Source organism: Apis cerana, linkage group LG3 (assembly GCF_029169275.1).
Source record: "Apis cerana isolate GH-2021 linkage group LG3, AcerK_1.0, whole genome shotgun sequence".
NCBI lineage: Eukaryota > Metazoa > Arthropoda > Insecta > Hymenoptera > Apidae > Apis > Apis cerana.
The window spans coordinates 10,443,174-10,465,038 of NC_083854.1; the positions used below are offsets into that span (position 1 = coordinate 10,443,174).

Genomic DNA, 21,865 nt, shown 5'->3' on the forward strand with positions numbered 1-21,865 from the left:
ATTTCTTCAAGCGATTGTTAAATTGTAACATCGTTTAAACAATTTTTTCCCTTCTTAGAATCGCAGCGAGAGTAGCTGAGCCTATAATTGGTTTATTTTTCGATGTAATGGAAAATATTCAATTGTTTATCTTCATCTGTGATAACAGAAGCTTTTGATTGTAAACGCGTGGAGAGAATTCAGGTATTGTTTATTTTTATTTTTTGATGCACGAAAGGATAGAAAAAAAGCTTTCGAAGCTAAGTTCAGTGTACGTATCGATACAAAAAGGAAATACATATTTCTTTGTATCACGTTTGTGTGTCATTAAGAACAGTTAACTCCCCTGTTCGCATAATATTCGCATCATATTCGAAACAGGGAAGCTTCCCTTCCTCCCCCCTTCGACATGGACGAACGCAAACAGGGTAGAGGGTATGAAAATAGAACGTTATTGCTCGTTTCGAGTTGGCGCTGTCGATATTCACCCTTTAAAGCGGACACTTGTTCCATGGTCGAAAGGGAAGGAAATGGAGCAACGCGTGTAAAGAGAAAGGGAGATGGGGGATGAAGAGGGTAGAGAGAGAGAAGGAGAGACTTTTATTGACAAGGAGTATCGGTTATCGAGACGTTGTTGAGAGGAACGTTTGCTTTTGCTTTCAGCGCCGAGGCTCTATGGGGAGAGGGTGCCTGTCAAGTTGCTGAGAACGAGCAACAGCAAGGTCCGACAGAAGATCGTCGATACCCATAACTATTTTCGCACCCAGGTCAAGCCTCCAGCTGCTAATATGCTGGTCATGGTGAGTGATCTATGTATTTATTCGAATTCGAAATTTGGATCCTCTATCGTTCCAACGAGTTTCAACCTATCCTTATAATCAATGCGTGTTCTCCAAATGCGTTTGAACGATATTATTCATTTGGATTTTATTGAAGGAGTATAAGGAAAGAAACGAGCAATGAACGTATATTATTATATAAGAGGAAATTTTATAAAAGTGTTATCAGATTATTGTACTTTTAATACAGGATAATACGAATATAAATCGGTTAGTTTTTAGATAAAAGTAAGAATTATATTAGTATGAGAAAGATAGGGAACTCGATTGATTCAGTCCTTTGCAAATGACTTTGGCGCGTTTTAGACTAGTTTGCACAATTGATGGATTAAAATTAAATTGTTCATTCCTAATAAATTCATCAAGATATTGCTCCAAAAACCTTATCTATAATATTCATATTAAAATCTTTAACGCATCGCGTATCAGCTTAAAAGGAAAAACAACTTTCCTTCCACTGAAATACCACAAAACCTTTACCTCATCCCAACTTTAAATCTCTCACCAGTTACTCACCATAATTCACACCTTCGCAATCGCAAATCATTTCCTTTTAATCTACTTTTTGTTTCCGAAATATCGTCGCTCGAAATCGATATATAATTAATTTCTTTATCGTCTCCCGTCGCGTGTTCCACGATTCAAACTTGTGCGCAGCACTTGTGCGCTGGTCAACGACAGATGCTGAGTCATCGCTTTTTTCCCCCCACCACGGGTGCCGCGTGGATGTACACATTTCGGGAGGGGAGGGGAGAGAGGGAACGGGTCAGCGCGTTTCTTTAGACTAGTTTCGATCGCCATTCATCGTTGGCGCGTCCGTGCATTTTAAACGGGCGAACTTTCGAACCCCTCCCTCTCCCATCTCGGCGACGAATCGAGGTATCGACGTGAAACAAGCTCGCGTTACACTCGACTCTCGTCGTTTCTATATATTTCGATGAATTATATACGCGGGACATACGAATGGGTAGAGTTTGGTTAGGAAATCGTTCGGTGTTTTTATTTGGAATTGTAAATTGTTCTGGTATCGTTGGAACTAAATGGCCTGAAATGCTGGAACTTTCTACGTATATTGGGATTGAAAGATGGGATTTTTCGTTTAATTAGAGTTTGTTGTGCGCTCGATTCTCCTTTTCTTTTTTTTTTTTTTTTTGGAAATTGTTGGAAATAGGGGACGATTTTTGGTACAATTTTTTCGATAAAATTTTTCAGTCGCGGAGGATCCGCGAATTTTACAAATGCATTTAATTATTTGATTTCCTAAATTTTTAGAATTGCACGGGGGGATTAACTTTTGATCGCAATTTCCATAATCGTAGTAAAAAAAAAAAAGAAAAAAGAAAAAAAAAGTGTGACGCATCGATATCCCGCCAGTTTTATCGCGAAAATGGAAATTACTTTCGGATCGTTTTATCCCAGTAAAACCGACATTAAACTTTACGCACAAACTGCAGTTTACATAATCACGGTTACGAAAACTACTCCCTATAAACAATGTTATTTCCCTTCGATTTTGTACTCGACGTTTGGTCGATCGGGAATGGGACAAAAGTTTCGTACGATATTTTTTGTTATTGCGCGTTAGAGGGAAAACGTATAGCCCACGATATTCCACGAGAATGAAGGTTCTAACTTCGCTACACGTTAGTTTATTATCGAACCAAATAGAAGGGAGATTTCGAATTCTATACTACGGCGGTGGTATTGTGTTGTTTCGCATAAATACGCGTATTTCATGAATAAAAGATTTAATCAGTTCCATGTTTTATTTACACGCCGAAAATAAAAAGTATAGTTAGATGGAAAATTTAATACTTTTATAATATGTATTACCTTCTTTCACTTTGTCTTATCCTCTACACCTCTCAAAGATTCGATATTGAATTTAACTCTCATGTTTCAAAATTAAAGAAATTGCATCGAATATTTATCCAAATTCCAATCGACGAAACTCGAGTAAAACATCTCTATCCCATTTTTTTTCTTTCGAAAAACCATTCGAAAAGCATTCGATAATCACGGTTTTGCAAAATCGATGGAGTCACGAGTTCTCTGTTCGAGTTGAAAATCCCTTTGTGCCTCGTCCACGCTTCGTTGACCATCGCGACAAAGCAACTGTTCGATTTTTTAGAAGGCTCGCCGAGAGATAAGGAAACCGAGGATCGTTGAAAACGACGCCCTTACGAAATGTTTTCCACTCGGATTGGAACGGACCGCGGATACTTTCGAGAAATAATCGAATCCGACACGACTCGTTGGCGAAATGCATTTCGTTCAACGCGGCGCAAGAATGCTAGAGATAATTGCCTTTGAACGTGGGTGATTCTGCTCATTGTTTATTTCGGCTTCCACGAGTTTGCCTCGAGATAATCGACCGTGAAACCGATTTTTTTTCTCGCTCCATAATCTTTCCCTAACATAAATCGCTCAGAATGGTTTGTCCAGGCTATTTAGCGTCGAGTTTTAGAGTTCTTTTTATGGGATTACTTAAAAATTTCCGATTGAAAAGTTGTCAATTCAAGTAATTCATAATTCTACGTGGCAATGATCGATGAAATAAATTCACTTCAGTTGCTCGCAATAATTATGAAAGAACCGAAGTTTATTTGATTAATCTTTTGCTAAAATCCTTCGATCTTTGATAGAAGATAACATTTCGCGCAACGAATAAAACGAATCGAAAGGTGTTGAGTGTATATATGTAAAGACTCGTTGTATATTTATGAATGAATTGGGTGCCACTGGACGCCGTTTCGATTCTGTTTTACCTTTTTTTGAATCAGTGTAATAGAACAAAAGCACGACCCACATCTACGTAACATAATTTATTCCCATTTCGTTTATTAAATATATTCTTTTTCACCGTGTATTCTTTATTTCAATCGAATCGTTTCACAAACCTTCTCCTTAATAGAAGAAAATAAAAATTTAGAAACTAGCTCAGAACTAGGAGGGGAAAAATCATTCCATTCGTAATTACCAGCAATTTTAAATTATACGTTTAAAGTAAATTTGATCATCGAACAAGTAAAAAGTATCCCCTTTATTCGCGCAATTTTACCTAGAAATAAATTATTTCGAGAGCAGAGAGAAGGGAGGGAGCAGAGTACACTTTCCATTCCGTTTGGTCGCAAAATGGAAATTAGCTGGAAAGTAGAAGGAAAAAAATCATTTCGTTCTATTCGACATATAATTATCGCCAATTTTAAATTAAATTAAATTATAAAGCGAATTTAAAACGAATTCGATCATCGAGTATCCCCTTTCATTCGAGAAATAAATTATCCATCGAATCGAGAAGACAGAACAAGAAGGAGGCAGAGAAAAACCACTCCATTCGTAATTATCGTCAATTTTAAATTACACGTTTAAAGCGAATTCGATCATCGAACAACAAGTATCCCCTTTTATTCGAGAAATAAATTATCCATCGAATCCGGAACAAAAAGGGGACGGAAAAAAACCATTCCATTCGTAATTGTCATCAATTTTAAATTACACGTTTAAAGCGAATTCGATCATCGAACAACAAGTATCCCCTTTTATTCGCGCAATTTTACCAACGCATGAATTATCCATCGGGTCTAGAAGGCAGGGAGGGGAGGAGGGAGGGAAGCAGAGTACACTGTTTGGTCACGGGAGATCAATCACGTCGCATACCGTTTTGTTCATTCAACATCCGAAACAATTACTTTCGCGTTTGCCATTAAACACGCTCCCCTCCCCTCTCGTTGTTAACAACAACGGGAAGGTTTATAGCTCCCGTCCAATGATGAATTTTAAGTTGATTGCACACGCTGGTAAAACCCAAAATGGTGGACGATCGTCCCGCTGTTTCACGGATATTTCCCCCGCCATTACGGTTAATGCATAATAAATAATCTCATAAGTCACGCCACCATTGATACTGATTATTCACGGGCATTAACGATGATGAATCCCCTCTGGTTCAAGTGCCGGCGCATTTCGTTACTGTCGAATAATCGCTTGTTCGATTCCAACCCACCCTCCCTCTCCTCCCCACTTTTGATTCGGTTTAATTAATCCAGGGGAGGGGAATTTCGAATTTTAATCATCGAGATATATTGGAAAACTTGGAGGGGAAGGAGGATTTTCGAAATTAACCGCGTTAGGAATAAATAATCGGGCGTTTCGAATGATAATTCCATCGAATTATCACTTATCGTCGAATGACGATTAATAACACGATGACGCAATGTCGAGGTCGCAACGTCGATTTAAATTTCAGTTTCGATTTCGATCTTCTATTTTCGATCGAGAAGAAAGTTCACTCGGGGGAGATTGGTCGAGATTGTTTGCCACGAGATGGAGTGGAAAAAGGTAATCGTTGTTCTCGGCCAGGTTCAAAATTCAACCATTTGCCTCCATTTGGCTCGCTCTAGTTGTCGCTACAATTCGCCACAGACTAATTCGCCTCGAAGTTGCGGACGACTGGTCTTGAGTTTAGCTGAATAGTTGACCGTGTTCGAGTTCCAAGCGGTTCGAGTAGATTATGTTTCGATGTCGTTACGTAATTGATTATGGATCGGCAGGACAGAACGGAGCTAAGTTGTGTCATTCAGAATCGCGAAAAATTCATTGGATATCCCGAGGAAATACCGTTTTCTTTAAAGCAGTGTAGTCTGTGTGTATTGTAAAAGGAAGAGAGAGGGAAAGAGAGAGAGAGAGAAGTCTAAGGAGGGAAAACAATTTCTCTTACGTAATTTTCTTACCAGAGAAGATTTTTGTGGAAGATGTTTTCCACGCAATACGATATAGCTCTTTCTTGGTAGTCCAGAACCTGCCTCTTGACCTAATTGTAAGTGTTTTCGTTTCAAGAACAAAACTATTATATATATATATACATATAGCAATTTAAAATTTTTGAAGTTTGAAGAATCGTTGGATTTTCCTTATCTTGAAATATGTTTCATTTGTACGCTGGCAATGTAAATATTCCATAAATTTAATTTAATTAATAATCGTAATTTGAATTCTACTGGAGGGAGAGAGAAAAAGAGGGAGAAAGAAAGAGAGAGAGATAGTGCAAGTTTTAAACTTTAAAACTTCCGAGCTTTCTTCTATGGCCGAGAGAAAGGTAAACGTTTGGACAGTGTAATTTAAAGTTAGATTTAATTAAAGAAAAATAGTGCCGTGTAATTTTTAATATAATTTTTCATCCTCCGTTCTCACTCTCCGCGACTGACTTCACTTTAAAGGAGCGGCAAACAATATTTTTCTTCGTTTATTGAAAGTTTTATGCAAAGTAGTGGCGTGATATAAAACGCGTTAAACACTCCATAACTCTTGAAAATCTACATAATTTCCCTGTATTCTACAACTTCTCCAACTCGGTCTCGGATCTTTCCAGACTTCGCTAACTCTTCGAATGTAACGCAATTTACAAGCTTTCATATTTCATTCGTACTCGCTATTTCGGGGCACGTAAATCGTCGTTCAAAATGAAAATATGATAATCCAACTTGTACGAAGAATTTAACGAAATTTGCAATTTTAGTATTCCATTCGGAAATTTCATGCGCGTTGATTATAACACTTAAGTTGAAGCGAAAGAAATGAAGAAAGGGAGAGAGAGAAACAAATACTCTTCATTGAAAAATTTCTTCTTTATCTATTTCACGAAAAATATAGTATCCCATTCACGCGAATGTTGCGTGAATCGTGAAAAGAAAGCGGGACGAGAAGTAACAATCATTGACTTTATTCCGAATTCTCTTTTCATTCTCTTCAGAATTTTTCAAATTTACAACGTTAAAAAACATCTTCGAGGCAAGATGAAAAGAATCAATTTACAAACTTAGAGATTTTAAATTACGCCAAGGGTAAAGAATAATTTTTGCTTCTTCTTCTTCTTCTATTCTCTTCTTTACAAATAATCTCGAGATCTCGTAAAGAGAATCATGGAGAAAAAGGAAGTTGGCGATTTTCATCGAGTGAAAAAGTTTTGGACGAGCGAAAAGAAGATTATCCAGGGGGCAATAACAAAGGAAACAGAATCACGTCGAGAGGAGGGAGGATGAGGAAACCTCTCGATAATTCTCGTAATAACGTTGAAAGCGATATAATTCAATTTTTTGACCCGGGAACGGTGTAACACGCATTTCGATCCACCCGATAGAAAAACTTTCCGTGCCGGTAATTGGACGTTGATTAAAGCGAAACGGCAAAGATACTTGGGTAGCTTGTTAGGCCGTGAAAACGTTTCGCCGATTTTACGAGATAAAATCGAGCCGATCCACGAGTTTTGATGCGTTTCGATTGAAATCGATTAAATCGAGATTATTATATGGGATGGGAGATATTGGAAAAGTTCGTTCAATTTCGTAGATGGAATTAATGCAAGTATCAGGAAGGTGGTAGAAATCGTGAAAAGTGCGATGTTTGTTTCCTTTTTTCCTTTTTTTTCATAATTTAATTTTGAATTGTGAACGATATACGTGATTTTATGAAAAAAAAGAGTGGTTAGAAGAGGAATTACAATTTTTGTTATTTGAAAATAATGAAAAATTGTAGGGCGAGCGAGTTGATTCACGAGTTTCGAGCAAAATTGATTACGCGGTACGCAGATGAAAAATCATCCAACTTCCTTCCGGTAAAGTTTCACAGACTCTTTACCGAATGCAATTAGTCCAATTATCTTACGTCCACGTAGTTGGAACAATTATAGAGCATCTACGAGCAGAATGCGTTAATGGAATCAGCGCTGCATTTAACGAATGGATTCTAACTTTGAAACAAAGCAGTCCGTTTAATTCGTATCGAATAGAAATTCCAAACAACGTAATTCGATAATTAACAGAAATATACTCGTAAAAATTTCTCTTCTAATTTCAAAAATTACACTTAATTTCCAAACTCCAAAAATTCACATCGTAATATCTCTATATAAACGTATCTAGGGTTCCCTAGTAACCTGTACATTTGAACGAACATTAATCTACGATGTTTCATCGCGCATGATCAACGAAAATCAACAAAAAAATCAATAAAAAATCCATAATAATTTCTGACACGATCTCTGAACTTAAAATTAAATTAAAACCTTCGACTCTAACAATTCACAGCTCGGTACACATCTAGGGTTCCCTAGTACCGCTGTATCGATGATCCATTCAAAGAAACTCAATAAAAATCGATATAAAAATTCATGACACGATCTCTAAACTTAAAATTAAACTAAAACTTTCGACTCTAAAAATTCACTATTCCTACATTACCGATATAAACGCGTCTAGGGTTCCCTAATAAGCCGTACATTTTAATAAACACCGGTCCACGATGTTTCATTAGGAGGATAGTGGCTCGACGACGCATTTGCGTTACCTTTGTGTCGTTTTAATCTTGGCGAATAGAGGGTGGAAAATTCGCAATGTTCACGGGGAAGGAGAAAGTCATCGAGACGTTGTTACAAGGGAGCTTAAAGGGGAGGTACGAGCCGGCTCGATAGCCGGATGTAAGGTCTGCGATGAGTTATAAATTTTTATGAGGATCGCTCTCGCGTTAAAACGATACCGGGGTAGAAAATTAATGGGATGAGTTGGAACAAACGAAGTGGCACTTGACGTTACAGTCGCTTTCGTTTCATCGAAGGGAATATCGTGGAAGAATGGTTCGATAAATTTTTTCCCAAGATTGTAAGTTGTTTGACTTTAAAAGATTTTATTATTTTTGCGAAATTTCTTTATTCAAACGTTTTTACGGGCGAATAATTTTCTAACCAACTTTTATTCTTCTTGTCTCGCTCTCTCGTTCTGACTCTTCGTTTTTTGTTTCTTTATAAATATACACGTTTACGTTAGAATACTCTTAGAATTACTTTGAAGAATTCGTGACAATTCGTTTTAATAAATTAGTCATGCACCCTCGGAATACCTTCCATCCTCTCTCTTTTCCTCCGGATTTTTACCATATCCCGATACGTTCGCCAACTTCATCCAACATTCACCTATTCCGTTCTCTGATTTGCATTTGAATTTGAAATTTCGTTTTCCCAAATTTTCGATTAATGTATGTAAATTATTAGGAAAACATTGGTACGCTGTTTCAGAAATGGCATCCAGGCTTGGCCAAAGCTGCGCAAAGATGGGCCAATCGATGCCTTGGATTGGTACACGACAACGCGACTGGCCTATATTTGGATGGTTTTGGGCAGAGCGGACAAAACATTTTCATTACGACGAGAAAGACACTGTGGTGAGTACGCATATTTTAAATATTTCGCGATTCTTAAGAATCAGAAAAATTGGGGGAAAAAATTTGAAAATTTTTCCTATAAATATTTCGTAAAAATTAGGTTGTACGTCGGTTTAATTTAATCTTCCTTTGCTCAGAAGAACAAAGGAGTGGATCAAAATGAATATTGCGGGCATTGAATTATTTTATAGAATTTTAAGATAACTCGGTTTCTCCGTAAAAGAGGTACCGTAGCATCTTGTTGCCTTTGAATTTATTCCAAGGTTCGTTCGAAGACGTCGAAGATCGCCAAGCTTTACTGGGATACCTCTTTCAGACGAGAAAGTTTCGAGCGATTTACGAGTCAAAGTGCATCAGAAAGTACACTAGCTACGATGTTTAACCAACATTCGCTGCTCTATTCTTATTAAATCTGGAACGGATGAATATAATATACGATTTATGAATGTTTCCCTATTAATTTTCTTTCCCATAATTTCGAACAAAATTACTTCGTACGTCGTTAACAAATTTAGAAACTTTGCAAGAAAAATTCTGAATTATATTTTACAAATTCACAGATATAATAATAAACGTCGATTTTCGATCTTCTCTAAGCTTTCTTAAGCCTTTTGAAATTAATCAAAGCTCGAAATATAATAACAAAAAAAAAAATATTCCGTAGAGTATACTTTAATACAACATACGCGACTACGACTCTTTATTATTCAAATTCACATCGAAGAAATCTTCTTTCTCGAGTTGCGCGAGAGCGCAAAATTATTCGTGGGGCGAAAGGAAGGATTATTCGCGCTGCTGCGAGATGATTGTCTCCATGATGTGTTCGAGTAACCGCGTAATTCTGATGCATAGAGCATGGAATTTCGAGCAACTATGAGAAACGGACTTCCTTATTTCCATACCAAGTTACCACGTCGATGTCATTTTAATTAATTCATTGTTTATTATTGTTTTCAATGGATTTAGTCCCGTAATTTCATTATTGAAAATTCCATTAATCCCAATGAATTTATGAAATTTAATTAAATTTCGAAGTGAAATATTCAAATACTTGCACCAAAAATTTTTTTTTGGAAAGATAATTATATAAGAATGAGTCATTATTCATCAAACTTTAAAGCATCTGTTTGTTGTACAAAATTACAATGATTATTATTATTATTATTATTCTGTCCGTCTTTTCGTTATATATTTTTTACGTCAAATATTTCAATCTAAATTATGAAAATTATATTTACGATCAAAAACATAAATATCCTTTGGAACATAACAAAACGTGACATATAATAACAAAACATTTTAATAATAATAAATAAAAAAAGAAAAAAGCAATCATAGGGTAAATATAAATCGCGTCAGATTTATAATTTGTCACGCTGTTTGCGTCAAGGATGGACCTCCTCGTGTATCCATTAATTATATTTCGTGCATTTTAATCGCTTAATTAATTATCCGCATTTTAATTAAATTTCCATATTCGATCAAATTTAACTCTTTATCTTTCTCATTCTCTATACATTATATATTAACGAAATCACCATTTCGTGAATTTCAATATTTACTATCATTAACCAGGATACAAATTAGACAATATTTAAAATATCGCAATCTATCTGCGATCACTTTGAACGCTTCGAATTTCAAACGGTTAAAAATACAAAAGAAAAAAAAGAAAAGGAAGCTCAGCGGAAATTCTTTCTACGAAACAAAATTTTTCAAATTTTCAACTTTAAAAATGAGAAAAACTATTTCTCGAGGAAAAAGATTCCTGATACGATACATTATTCATCGTCCCCGTACGAATAAATTTATATAAATACACGGAACACCGTGGAAAAGGATGTTATTGTTCAGACAGAAAAGTTCGAGCTCGATCCCAAAGTTCCCACGATCCACTGTTCTATTTTTCCGCCTAACGATAACTCGTTCTCGTATTCGTCGCTCTCCTTAGAGAACCACCTGTTGACGTTTGACACGGAATCGAACCGAATCGAACCGAACCCAACCGAATCGAACCGAACCCAACCGAATCGAACCGAATCCAACCGAATCGAACCGAACCGAACCGAACCGAACCGAACCGAACCGAATCGACGCCATTTCCATATTTTCTTTTCGAATTCCAATCGAGATTCCAAGGAGAAGAGAATTCTAACGTAAATAATTCTCTCGATTATTGTCGATCTACGATTAAAGAATTCGTCGTTTACACGTTCGATCGTGTTAAGGACAGATGTACAAGGCTTGTACAAAGTTCAGACGCAAGACACGGTTTTTATTTTCAACAACTCGAGCTTCCTAGCTTTTCAGATCTTTTCCAATTTTCATTTTCAAATTTATAAAATAATTGTTTCAATTATAATACGTTAAAATTTTAATTCCTTTTTTTAAATTTGTTCACAGTGATTGAATAAAATACGCATATATATATATTGGAACCAATCGGATAACCGATTGATCACGTTTCAATAGTTGAGAAATATTTCGTATTTATAAATTTATTAAGAAACGTTTAAATTTCAATTTTGTCACATCTCACAAAACATCTATTCTGATTTAAATCGTTATAAAGTAATCTGAAAATTAAATCTCCATATAAGCCCCATAAAATCATTTTCACGAAAAGGAAAAACCAAGGCCAGCGACAGTCTTCCAGATCAATTAAAATATAGAACATAGAATATAGACAGAATTCGACAACGATAAAATAATTTGCATCGAAATATAGTTACAATCATTACAGTTAAATTGTTCACTGATAACGTAAACAATTATATAGCGCTATGTACATAACTTAATAATCGTTCAGTTTCGACTTTTTAACGGATCGATTTGAGGTATTCTTCCTTTTCTTTTCAGGAATTTCCCGATCAGAATGTGGTACATGGAGTACAAAGATTACAAATACGGGGACGACGAGGCGAACAATCTACACGAAATCGGGCATTACACCCAAATCGCGTGGGCGACCACGCATCTGGTGGGCTGCGGCGTGAGCCACTGTACGGGTGGCAGAGGACCACTTGGCAAGGATTTCTTTATGTACGTCTGCAACTATGCCCCGAGGTGAGTGTATGCTCCCTTTCTCTCGAGATTATACAATCTACCTTTCCATTCTTAACCCAATCCTTTCCAAAACTGGTAAGTATAAATTTTGGCGAAGAGATTAAAACAGATATAATTTTTCGACTCGTGGACAAATTTTATTCTCATTACCTCGCGATAATAACGATTAGTAAGTTAGTTGTTTCGACTTTTTCGCGTGTTATATTAAAAAAAAAACTTGATCGAATTTTCGAAAACGTATCGTTTTGGAAAAGCTGAAGTGCAATGTTATTCGACTTCGTTTCTGGCTTAAGCCTCGAACGAGGATCAAGAGATCAGAGCTTTTTTCAAAAATGTCCCCATAAACTCTCCCCCTGTCGTCCTTTTTTCGCAAGACACTCTCAGAAAAGAGCAACGAACCATCTCCGATACAATTTGTACAAGAGTCTCTTGTTTCGTTGCTGTAATAATTTAAGAGATTAATAAATTTCCTCTTCATTCTCTCAGACTTGGAAACACCTACTTGAATCCAGGCGCGCCAAAATTAAAATCTCGCACAACACTCTCAGATTCTGCCCGCTCTTGGAAATTAAATTTTCCAATCGATCCAACCGGAATATAAGCGAGCGAACGAGCAATGAAATCGAGTATCGATGAAATTTCCATCCGCGCGAAAAGTGTAATCACACTTGGTGATGGCGAGTTGGCATCGGGGAAATTATCGCGTGGTCGGTGGACGCAGCTGCTTCCTGGGAACAGGGAATTTACAGAGAGGGAGGGGAGGCTCATTGTAATCGAAAAGTTTCCCGTGGCCGGGCATAATCCGGAAAATTGCGGCCGGGGAAACGAATTTACGACGACCCTCGACGCGCGTAATTTTAAATTCCACCCCCTCCTTTTCTTCCCTACTTTCCCCACTTTGCTCTGCCTCCGCGTCCTCCGCCAATTATTACCTCGTGTACGGTCGAACGGGAAAGTTAACCCTTGTGGATTCTCATCACAGCCACCACTCGAATCTCGATTTTTTTTAAAGTATCGCTACACGATTAGATGCAACATAAGCTCTTTAAGATTTGTAATCTTATGGAATGATGGTTGGAGATTTTTTTTACGACGTTGGTCTGAGTTTGAAATATTATTTTCAAAGTTTTGTAAGCATGGAATATGAATGGTGAAGATGACTTCGATTTCTCGAGTTATTGAATATTCGAAATTATTTCTACTCGTTAAGAGATTGAGAGAAGGAAAATAGAGATGTAGTATAAGAAGGATATGGAACGAATGAAAAATAAGAATAATAGACGGTGAATGTGTCATCGCGATATTTGCCCTAATAAATATAATAATATTTATAAATAAAATACTTTAACGTTCGACAAATTTTCTTTCTTTACGCGCGAAGATGCATAAAATATTAGGATATAAAAGTTGATTCGCGCGTGAAATCGTTTTAAGTTAGCTGCTCAGCTGTTTGTTATTTCCCCAATAGCCGATTCGTCTGACCAATTTTTCCGATCCGACCGTAAAATAACTCTTTCTACCTTCATCTTCCCTTTCTTCATCCCTTGTCGTCTCGTTGTTCATCGCACCGTTTAAATCCCCTCCTCGTAACCGAGGAGGAATGAAAAAGAGCGGGGATCGAGTAGCGAAGACGAGAGGAGAAGGAAGAGGAAGCGGGCACGTGGTCGAGGAAGAAGAAATCGTATTAACCGCGCGAAGGAATACAATTTTTCCCTAGTAAGCGAAATTACTGGATGGAAAGAATTTCCTTCAAAAGAATTCATCGAGAGAAATACGCTTCTCTCCGCGATCCCATAAACGGCTATTCGGGGGAAAATTCACGTTTCATCCGTCCGTCGCGATTCGTCTCGCAGCCAGCGCCGCGTTTCCATCGGTCGGTGTCTCGCCGACGAGTTATTGGGTATTATTGTGCTGGAACTTGTGACGAACGGTCCCCAATTCCAAAAGGATATTACTCCACGGCTATTCGTTGCGTCGTAATCTCTGTTTTTATCCGACTACGGCGAATAAACGCATCGCAGCAGCTCTCATTCTCGTCGGTTAATTCGGTAGAAAGAAATTTTGAACGCTACGCCTCTCTTTGCAAATTTATTCTCCTCGTTGTTCCTGTTTCCTTCCCCGCTTCTTCTTCTGTTTGTTTCTTGTTTTTTCTTGTCTTCCTTTACGTTCTCTCGAACATCTTCAAGATTTTTTCATAGATTCATTCTCTACCTCTCTTTCCACCTTCGTTTTTCCCCGCTTCTCTGCTTTTCCTTCTTGCGCGTCCCTTTCTTCGCCGCGCTCGCTCATTATCGAGAACTCGACGTGACACGCGAGAGAGGAATTTTAATGTACACGGTTGAATTGCGTTGTTCGCGCCGAGAAAAAAAGGAGAAAGGGATGGGAGGGGGAGAAGGTGAATTGCAAAGTGTTCCTAATAGGTGGCGTATCCAGTGTTGCTTTTTGCCGAGAAGAGAGGCACGTCTTCTCGAGAGAAGACATCGTCTGACGTTTGACCCATTTCTACTTCGACCTCTCCTCGCGTGCACCGCCACTTTTTGGCCATCCTTTGCAAACCTTTCGACCATTCTTTTCTTTTTTATTCGCGAGAAAATCACGCGAATACCATCCTTCGTTCTTTCTCTATGTATTTTCATTTTTACTTCTTCCTTCTCTCTCTCTCTCTCTCTTTTTTATTGCCGAAAAATATTAAAATTAAACTCGAGGGGGAAAAAATTGGAAATTTTCAAAGGGTGTATCGTTTCTTCACGATAAAAATTTTAAATCGCAGTAAAATATTTGACATGTTTCCCGTAACGTCAAATTTTCGACAAATGGATAAAACTGGGGCGAACAGCAAAGCTTTATCACGTTTTAAATAAAATATATAGCGATATTATCAAAGCTGCACAGCGGATTTCGCAATTTTTCGCAAATTCCCGAAATTCCGGAATAACGCGTGCAATTTGACTCGGTTTTTTCCCCCTTCCGATTGATCCGATTCGACCAAGTGTTTACGGTTGCAGGAAGATTAATTCCAATGTATCGTTTTTGTATCGAAAAGACAAAAAAATTCGAAATTATTTTACGTATACTTTTATAGAATATCGAGTTAACGAGTTCGAACTTGGAACGAAAGGAAAAAACCTATTCTGTTAAAACCACCGTCTTAAGAAAGCAAGAAATTCCAAGTTCCAAACCTCTCTATTTTTTACCTCGATAGTTAAAACATACGAAACTTCATTTTTCCAATATCAAAAATTTGCTATATTAACCCTCCCTCCTCTTACTCTACACGTATTAAGCTATAAAACCCATTTATCCGAATAAAGTATTACTTGTAACCACGATCATTTCATATCCGACCGATGATTTATTTTCACTTTACCTGCCGGGATAATTTACCCTTCCATTACCGCAACTAGACTTTCTTCTTTCAAAAGGACAATAATAATAATAACAATAATAATTACAATCTTTAAATTCTCCTAATTTTCCTGGCCACCGTTTGCGCCATCCATTCGACGATAAATAAAAACTGTCAAGGGACTGGTAGTATTTTTCCCCCCCATCCGGCGTTACGCGGCCTCGTAATTAATTTCACGGCGGGTCATTTGAATTCAAAACGGCGGCGGCCGCCACGAAAAATACTTTAAATGTAAATTAATCGGGGAGGATTGGCCCCAGCCTCGTTCCCAACCTGTTTGTCGTTTTTCGGAACGCGAAACTCGAACCGGGCTCGGGACGAAGAAGAAGAAGAAGAAGAAAAAGAAGAAAGGGAGGAAGAGGAGGAGGAGGAAAGTCGCTTCTCGAGCTGCAATCGTGAAACGTCTTGAAACGTCACGGCTTAATTGTCTGAAAGTAAAGTCGAGGCAAAGATTGCTCGGAGGAGGAGAGGAGGGAGAGCGATTCGAAGCGGGTAAACGCGGAGTTATTAGGGGAGCATTTGCCAGGGGGAGGGGGAGGGGCGAAATTGATGGGGAGAAATGAACGAGCCTGGAGAATCTTTTGTCCTGTCCTTCGAAACGAAGAGAACTTGTTTCGATTGCGAGTTATTAGAATTGTTCTTTTTTTTTTTTTTTTTTGGTACGAGTAGAGTTTTGTAAAATTAAACAAGCATTTTTTTTTCTTTCGATGAGATAATTGTGATTAGTTTGTAAATGGCAATTGTTCCAAGGATGGTTATTATAAAGAGGAAAAATTTAATCATAGTCGCAAAACTTGAGAGAACGGATGAGAAAACAGAATAGAGCTTCCTTTAATGTATCCCTCTAGTTTTAAATTTAAGATTATCATCCGATTAAATTCTTACAATTAAAATTTTTTAGATTAGAAATTTAGATTCGAATCCAAGAATTTCCTCCATCAGATTCAATAGTCATTCGATATTTTCCAATATTCCAATCTTGAAGAACTAGACCAGTCCCTAATTAATCCCAAAAAATCTCCATCACAAATACGTACTATAACTCGATCTCCTCCACCAAACTCTCTAATTAACCTCTAAAAAATCCTCTATTACAACGTCAATCCAAGAATCTTCTCCAGATCACCATTTACACAAAAATTGAGATTTTTTTACGATGGAAAACAATACTGTCATTCGATATATCTTCCAATATTCCAAACTCGAAACCAAGAATCCTCTCCATCGGATCACCATCCAATTACGCAAAAATTAAGATTCTTTTTACGCCGGAAAATAATACTATCATTCGATACATTTTCCAATATTTCGAAACCAAGAATCCTCTCCATCGGATCACCATTCAATTACGCAAAAATTAAGATTCTTTTTACGCCAATATTCCAATATTCCAAACTCGAAACCAAGAATCTTCTCCTCTAGCTCCTGATCACCCAAACGTTCCCGATCGCAACGCGAGATTGGATGACAATTAACGGAAAAATTCTGGTTTACAGCGGGAATTACAAAGGTCGGCTGGGCCACCCGTACGTAGCCGGTAAACCGTGCACCATGTGCAACGAGCACTGTTCGAGGAACAAGCTTTGCACGAACGCGTGCCACCACGTGGATCTCTGGTCGAACTGCGTCGAGCTGGCGAGGATGTTCCGCTCCTGGGTCTGCGAGACGAACACGAACGAGGGCCGCGAGCGGCGGAAGTTCTGCGGCGCCACGTGCAATTGCAAGGGCAAGATCTACTATCACCACGGGTAGTGAACGATCCACCCCCACCTTCCGACTCTTCCCCTCGCGTCGGCTCGTCCTTCACCCCCTCTCCCCCTTTCGGGACGTAACGTCGATACGATCGAGGTGTCCGAACTGAAATAATTTCAGGGTTTTGGAGGCGGCGCGCGAAACGTTCGAGGCCTTCCACTACTTGCTGGCTGCGTGGAACAATGGGAAATTTTCCTCGACGAAAGGGAGACGAGTCTCGGTCAATGAGGGATCAATTCGTTTCACGCTTTGTCCATATTAATTTAGGCGCCATATTAATTTATGATCACGTTGACGAAAGTTTTCTTTAATTGAAAACGCGATTCGATTGGTCGAAAGATCGACTTCTCTCAACTTTTCGTGTTACGATTAAAAGTTCTTGGACGAACGTAAAAATTCGGAGAAATATTTTAAACGTGTTTGCTTTTAGCCAAGTTTTTCTCCACGCGTTGCAATCACTTTCAGCCGCGGAGTAAATATCGTTAGAAGGATATTTCGAGGGAGAAAGTGAGGAACGAGAGAGAGGAGATAAAGCGCGAGCAGAGGAGAAAGTAAATTGAGCTGGATCAGCTTGTTCCCGCCTCTCGAGAGGAGTTTGACTTTTCAGAATTTCTCCGCTTTTAATACATTTTATCGAGCGTTCCTCCTTCGTAAACGTATTCAAAGATTATCGCCTTCGTAAACGCAACGTAACTCGCGACTTTAATTTTTAGATTAAATTAAAAAAAAATAGAGAATTCTCTCTTCGCCAATAAAACGTGATATTCGATCTTCTATTCGTCAAATTTATTCTGATTTCTTTTCCGTTCTAATACGAGGGGTGGAAAAAAAATAAAGAAAATATGATCGAAGAATTGCGCAGAATCTGGACACACAATTAAAGGTATATATGAAACATAAAATTAAATAAACACTGCAATTATTTCTCTTCAGAGATTTTATTAAATTTTATTATTATAACGAGAAAAATTATGTTTCTAATTCTTCGTTTTCATTAAGATCGAGGAACAGTTTCCCCTTTGCTCCACGAATTCATTCATTCGACAACTCTCGCCGTCCCGTCCGGAAATTTACTCTATTTTCTTCGAGCCCTCTTGGCTCGCCTTTCCAACCGTTCCCGTCGATCGAACAGGAACAATCCCCTGAAGGCGAGCCACGATGGGGTTGGGAATGGCCGAGGAGTAATGGACGGAGGGATAAACCGAAGTCCCGCGAAGAAACGGAGAGAATCGCGGCGAGATCCTTTTGATATTTGTAAACGAGTAAGAGTGTCTATATAGACGTGCATGCGGTGTGTAAATACGTATAGATAAGAGATAAATAGATTAATAAATAAATAAATAAATAAATAAATAAATAAACGAATGAATAAATAATTAAAATTCGTAGGTGAAAAACGTGGTTGGGTGTTTCTCGGTGCTCTATTAGATTCTGTCGTTTGATCCTGGACGTTCTGGCGAGCTGTCGATAAAGATCGTTGCTGCTGCTACTTTGTTACTTTCAGTTTTGGAAAATTAACGAAAACTTGTTTAAGATTCGATTAATGATTGTGACGTAATATTTAATTTAAGTAGATGCGTACGCGTTGATGGAAAATGTAATTATGCTGCAATTTTAATTAAAGTTGATCCGACATTTTGATCGGGAAATAATACGAAGAAAATTACTCCCTTCTTAAATATTAATTGGTAAGTATATTAATTTTAGCAAACGCTATGATATCGATAGGATAAGAATATATTTTATTATTATTTTTTTTTATCTATTTTAGCATCATATTTAACAAATCGATCTTTAATGATCGTCTCATCGTTATCTGAAACTCGAAAAGAATTTTATTCTATAAATAATAATTACAAGATGTACGTATATATTTTTTTTTAATCCACATATGAATTGATTAGTTTTATCGACGAGCTCGCACGTCGCCTAAACGTGGGACTAAAAAAAAAAGAAAAAAAAGAAAAGAAAAAGAAAAAAATATGTATAAACGTAACCGGAACCCCTATCTCTTAATCGTGTTTAGCGATGTAAGGTTATACGATAGTCAATGTATACACGAAATAACAATTTAATCTCGTGATTTTATTTAACCTTCGATCTCGAGAACTTATGAATGCAACCGTTTTAAATTTAAAAAGAAAAAAAAAAACGGGAGAGAATCAATCGCTTTATAAAAATTGTAAATAAATTTTTGGATCTCTACATATCCATCGGGACAATTACTAGACTAATAGGAATAATTTTAATTCCGATTGAATCGTGGTGGAAAAATTTTATCCATCGTGTTATTATTGAAATCATCGTTCAACGCGACGTCCTTTTTATAAAAAAAAAAAAAAAAAATGGAAAGAAATCCGTCTTCTTTTTTTATCCATCGCTGCATTCACGAGTACTCGAACGAGAAAATGTAAATTTTTCCACCGTTATATTTGTAACGCTATATATGGAGGATTTTCTTTTTCTCGGATAGATAGATTAATTTACGCTTGTGACTGTGCAGTACTAATTTTAGTAATCTAATTTTTTCGAAAAAGGGAAAGAAGAAGAGTGTAGGAAAATATTTTTCACTTAGATATTTTTACTTTAACTAATTCTTTTGAAATTATATTCCAATTTTCGTTTTCCAAATCTATTCTTCGACTCGTTTCATCCTCGATCGATCCCCGCGAACGTATCCCTCGAACGTCCCCAACGTAGAATTCGTCCACCTATGTTTTTACTTTAAAAGAAATTATCGTTATACTTTTCATCGCGTCTCAATTCTCGTCGAGAACGATCGCACAGCGTGCGGGGGAGAAGAGCAAGTACCACGATGGAGAGGAGAAAGAGGGATGGAAAAAAGGAAGCGGGAAGAGATTTGCGAGAAGGGAGAAGAGGGGAGAAGAAGAAACGTTTTAAATACCAGAGAAAAGATGAAAGTATGAGACGCGAACGCAGTCGACAATGCAATAGGAGTGATGTAAACGATGTAATAACGTTTCGGCTCTTCTTCTTGCGCGGAAACCGGCCGTCGATCGAAAAGAAAACGTTGTAACAAATTGGTTCACTTACCGAAATAAAGATCCTGTAAATATTGATTGGTAAATATTTTTATTGTATTTTAACAGGTGTGCGTATGCCGAGTGAAAAATTATGACGAGTTCTCGTTCTTATTCGGAGATCTAATTTGGACGAGGAAGAGCGATAGAGATAGAATGACGAGAGCGATAGAGATATAGATTTGTAATTTAACCGATAAGTGAGCTTCGTCGATACTTTTTGTGTACTAATTTTTGTGCTTCTTCTCTTTAACAATCTTTCTAAACGTGTATAAGTTGTAGAACATAGAATTTTTAAGATACATACTCTTTTTGAACAAATAATTTTTTAACAATCTGGATTAATTTTTCTTACTTGTCGATTTATTTTAACGATTGAAAATTGTTGCTCCACTAATTTTCCTCTGCTGTATCAAAAGTATGTATATATATATATATATATATACAGTGTATCCAGACGTGGTAAGTTTCGTTTATGATAACTTTTTCGGGCATAATATTCGGCAGAGAAAACATGGTGTTGGAATGGATGTTACGTTTCCTCAACATCTGCTTTCTAAATGGTGCATTATATTACAGCGCAAACGTAGCGCGCAGAATTATAGGCGATAACGCATTTTCTTTTTACGATCGAGCACAGTTATATCGATCTCTCGATTAAACTTCACCGTACTTTGAGAATTTTTTTAAACTTTAATCACGTTCTCACCGATAAATACCCTATAAACATAAACATAAACTCTCTAATTATTTTTTCAAACTTTGAAACCGAGTTGAAACATTTCTTTCTCTTTCTCTTTTCCTTTTACATTTTCGAAACACGTACAAAAAAAAGAGGAACAATTAAACTGATTTTTATTCAATTGAACGGCGATACGAAATGTTAATATAAGAAAAAAAGAAATTTATTCACCATATTTCGAAGATGATGTTCTTGGAAAATTTTGAAATTTCCCAATAATAAAACCGAGAGGAATTCGGTTAATTGAATGAAACGATAATTTACAATCCGACTCGATGTGCCCTGTAAAATTAATCGTGTACGAATGGAAAGGTTGGGGGGCGATCGATGCGATATGCGAGGGCACGGTATCGAGGGGGTACGCGAAGCCGCAACTTTATCGATAAATCAGATTAAGCGCTATGGAGGGTTCGTTCTGGAATTAATACACGGGATGTTATCTTCGCGACGTGCTTAATCGCTCGCCTCTATTTATTCCTTGCCGGTGGAGGAGGGATTAAGCGGAATTTCAAAGGGAATAAATCGTTTGGATATCGAAAAAAAAGAGTAGAAAAATATATCCACTGTCGAGTGCAATACCGTTATGGAGAAATTATTCTCGTTATATAGCAAATAATCTTGAAATTTGAAATTTAAGTTAACGAAGAAGAAGGGAGATCGAATTAAGACGGGAGGGAATTTGGATTCGATTCATCGAATGCTTGGAATAATTTCAAGGAAACGAAACAAACACGAACGGAAAGAGTCATTAGTCAAGTAAGCAGTGTAAGGTAAGTCAGAATGAAAAATGTTGAAAATATTTATTCTGCCTTTTGACTACGTATGT

The 21,865-nt window shown here is 37.3% G+C and overlaps 1 protein-coding gene across 7 annotated transcripts in view; it reads left to right on the forward strand.

Moving 5' to 3' along the window:
• LOC114576766 (cysteine-rich venom protein-like) overlaps positions 1-20,618 on the forward strand; it is a 94,578-nt gene extending 73,960 nt beyond the window's left edge. For 6 of the 7 annotated variants that reach the window (XM_062072832.1, XM_062072838.1, XM_062072834.1 and 3 more), the window contains 4 exons: positions 643-779; positions 8,887-9,032; positions 11,892-12,098; positions 17,001-20,618. In XM_062072832.1, the coding sequence (XP_061928816.1) occupies positions 643-779; positions 8,887-9,032; positions 11,892-12,098; positions 17,001-17,256 (746 nt within the window). In that variant the 3' untranslated portion in view covers positions 17,257-20,618. The remainder of the gene's footprint in view (positions 1-642; positions 780-8,886; positions 9,033-11,891; positions 12,099-17,000) is intronic. The other variant, XR_009829194.1, reaches the window with a different exon arrangement.
• The last annotated feature ends 1,247 nt before the right edge of the window (positions 20,619-21,865 follow it).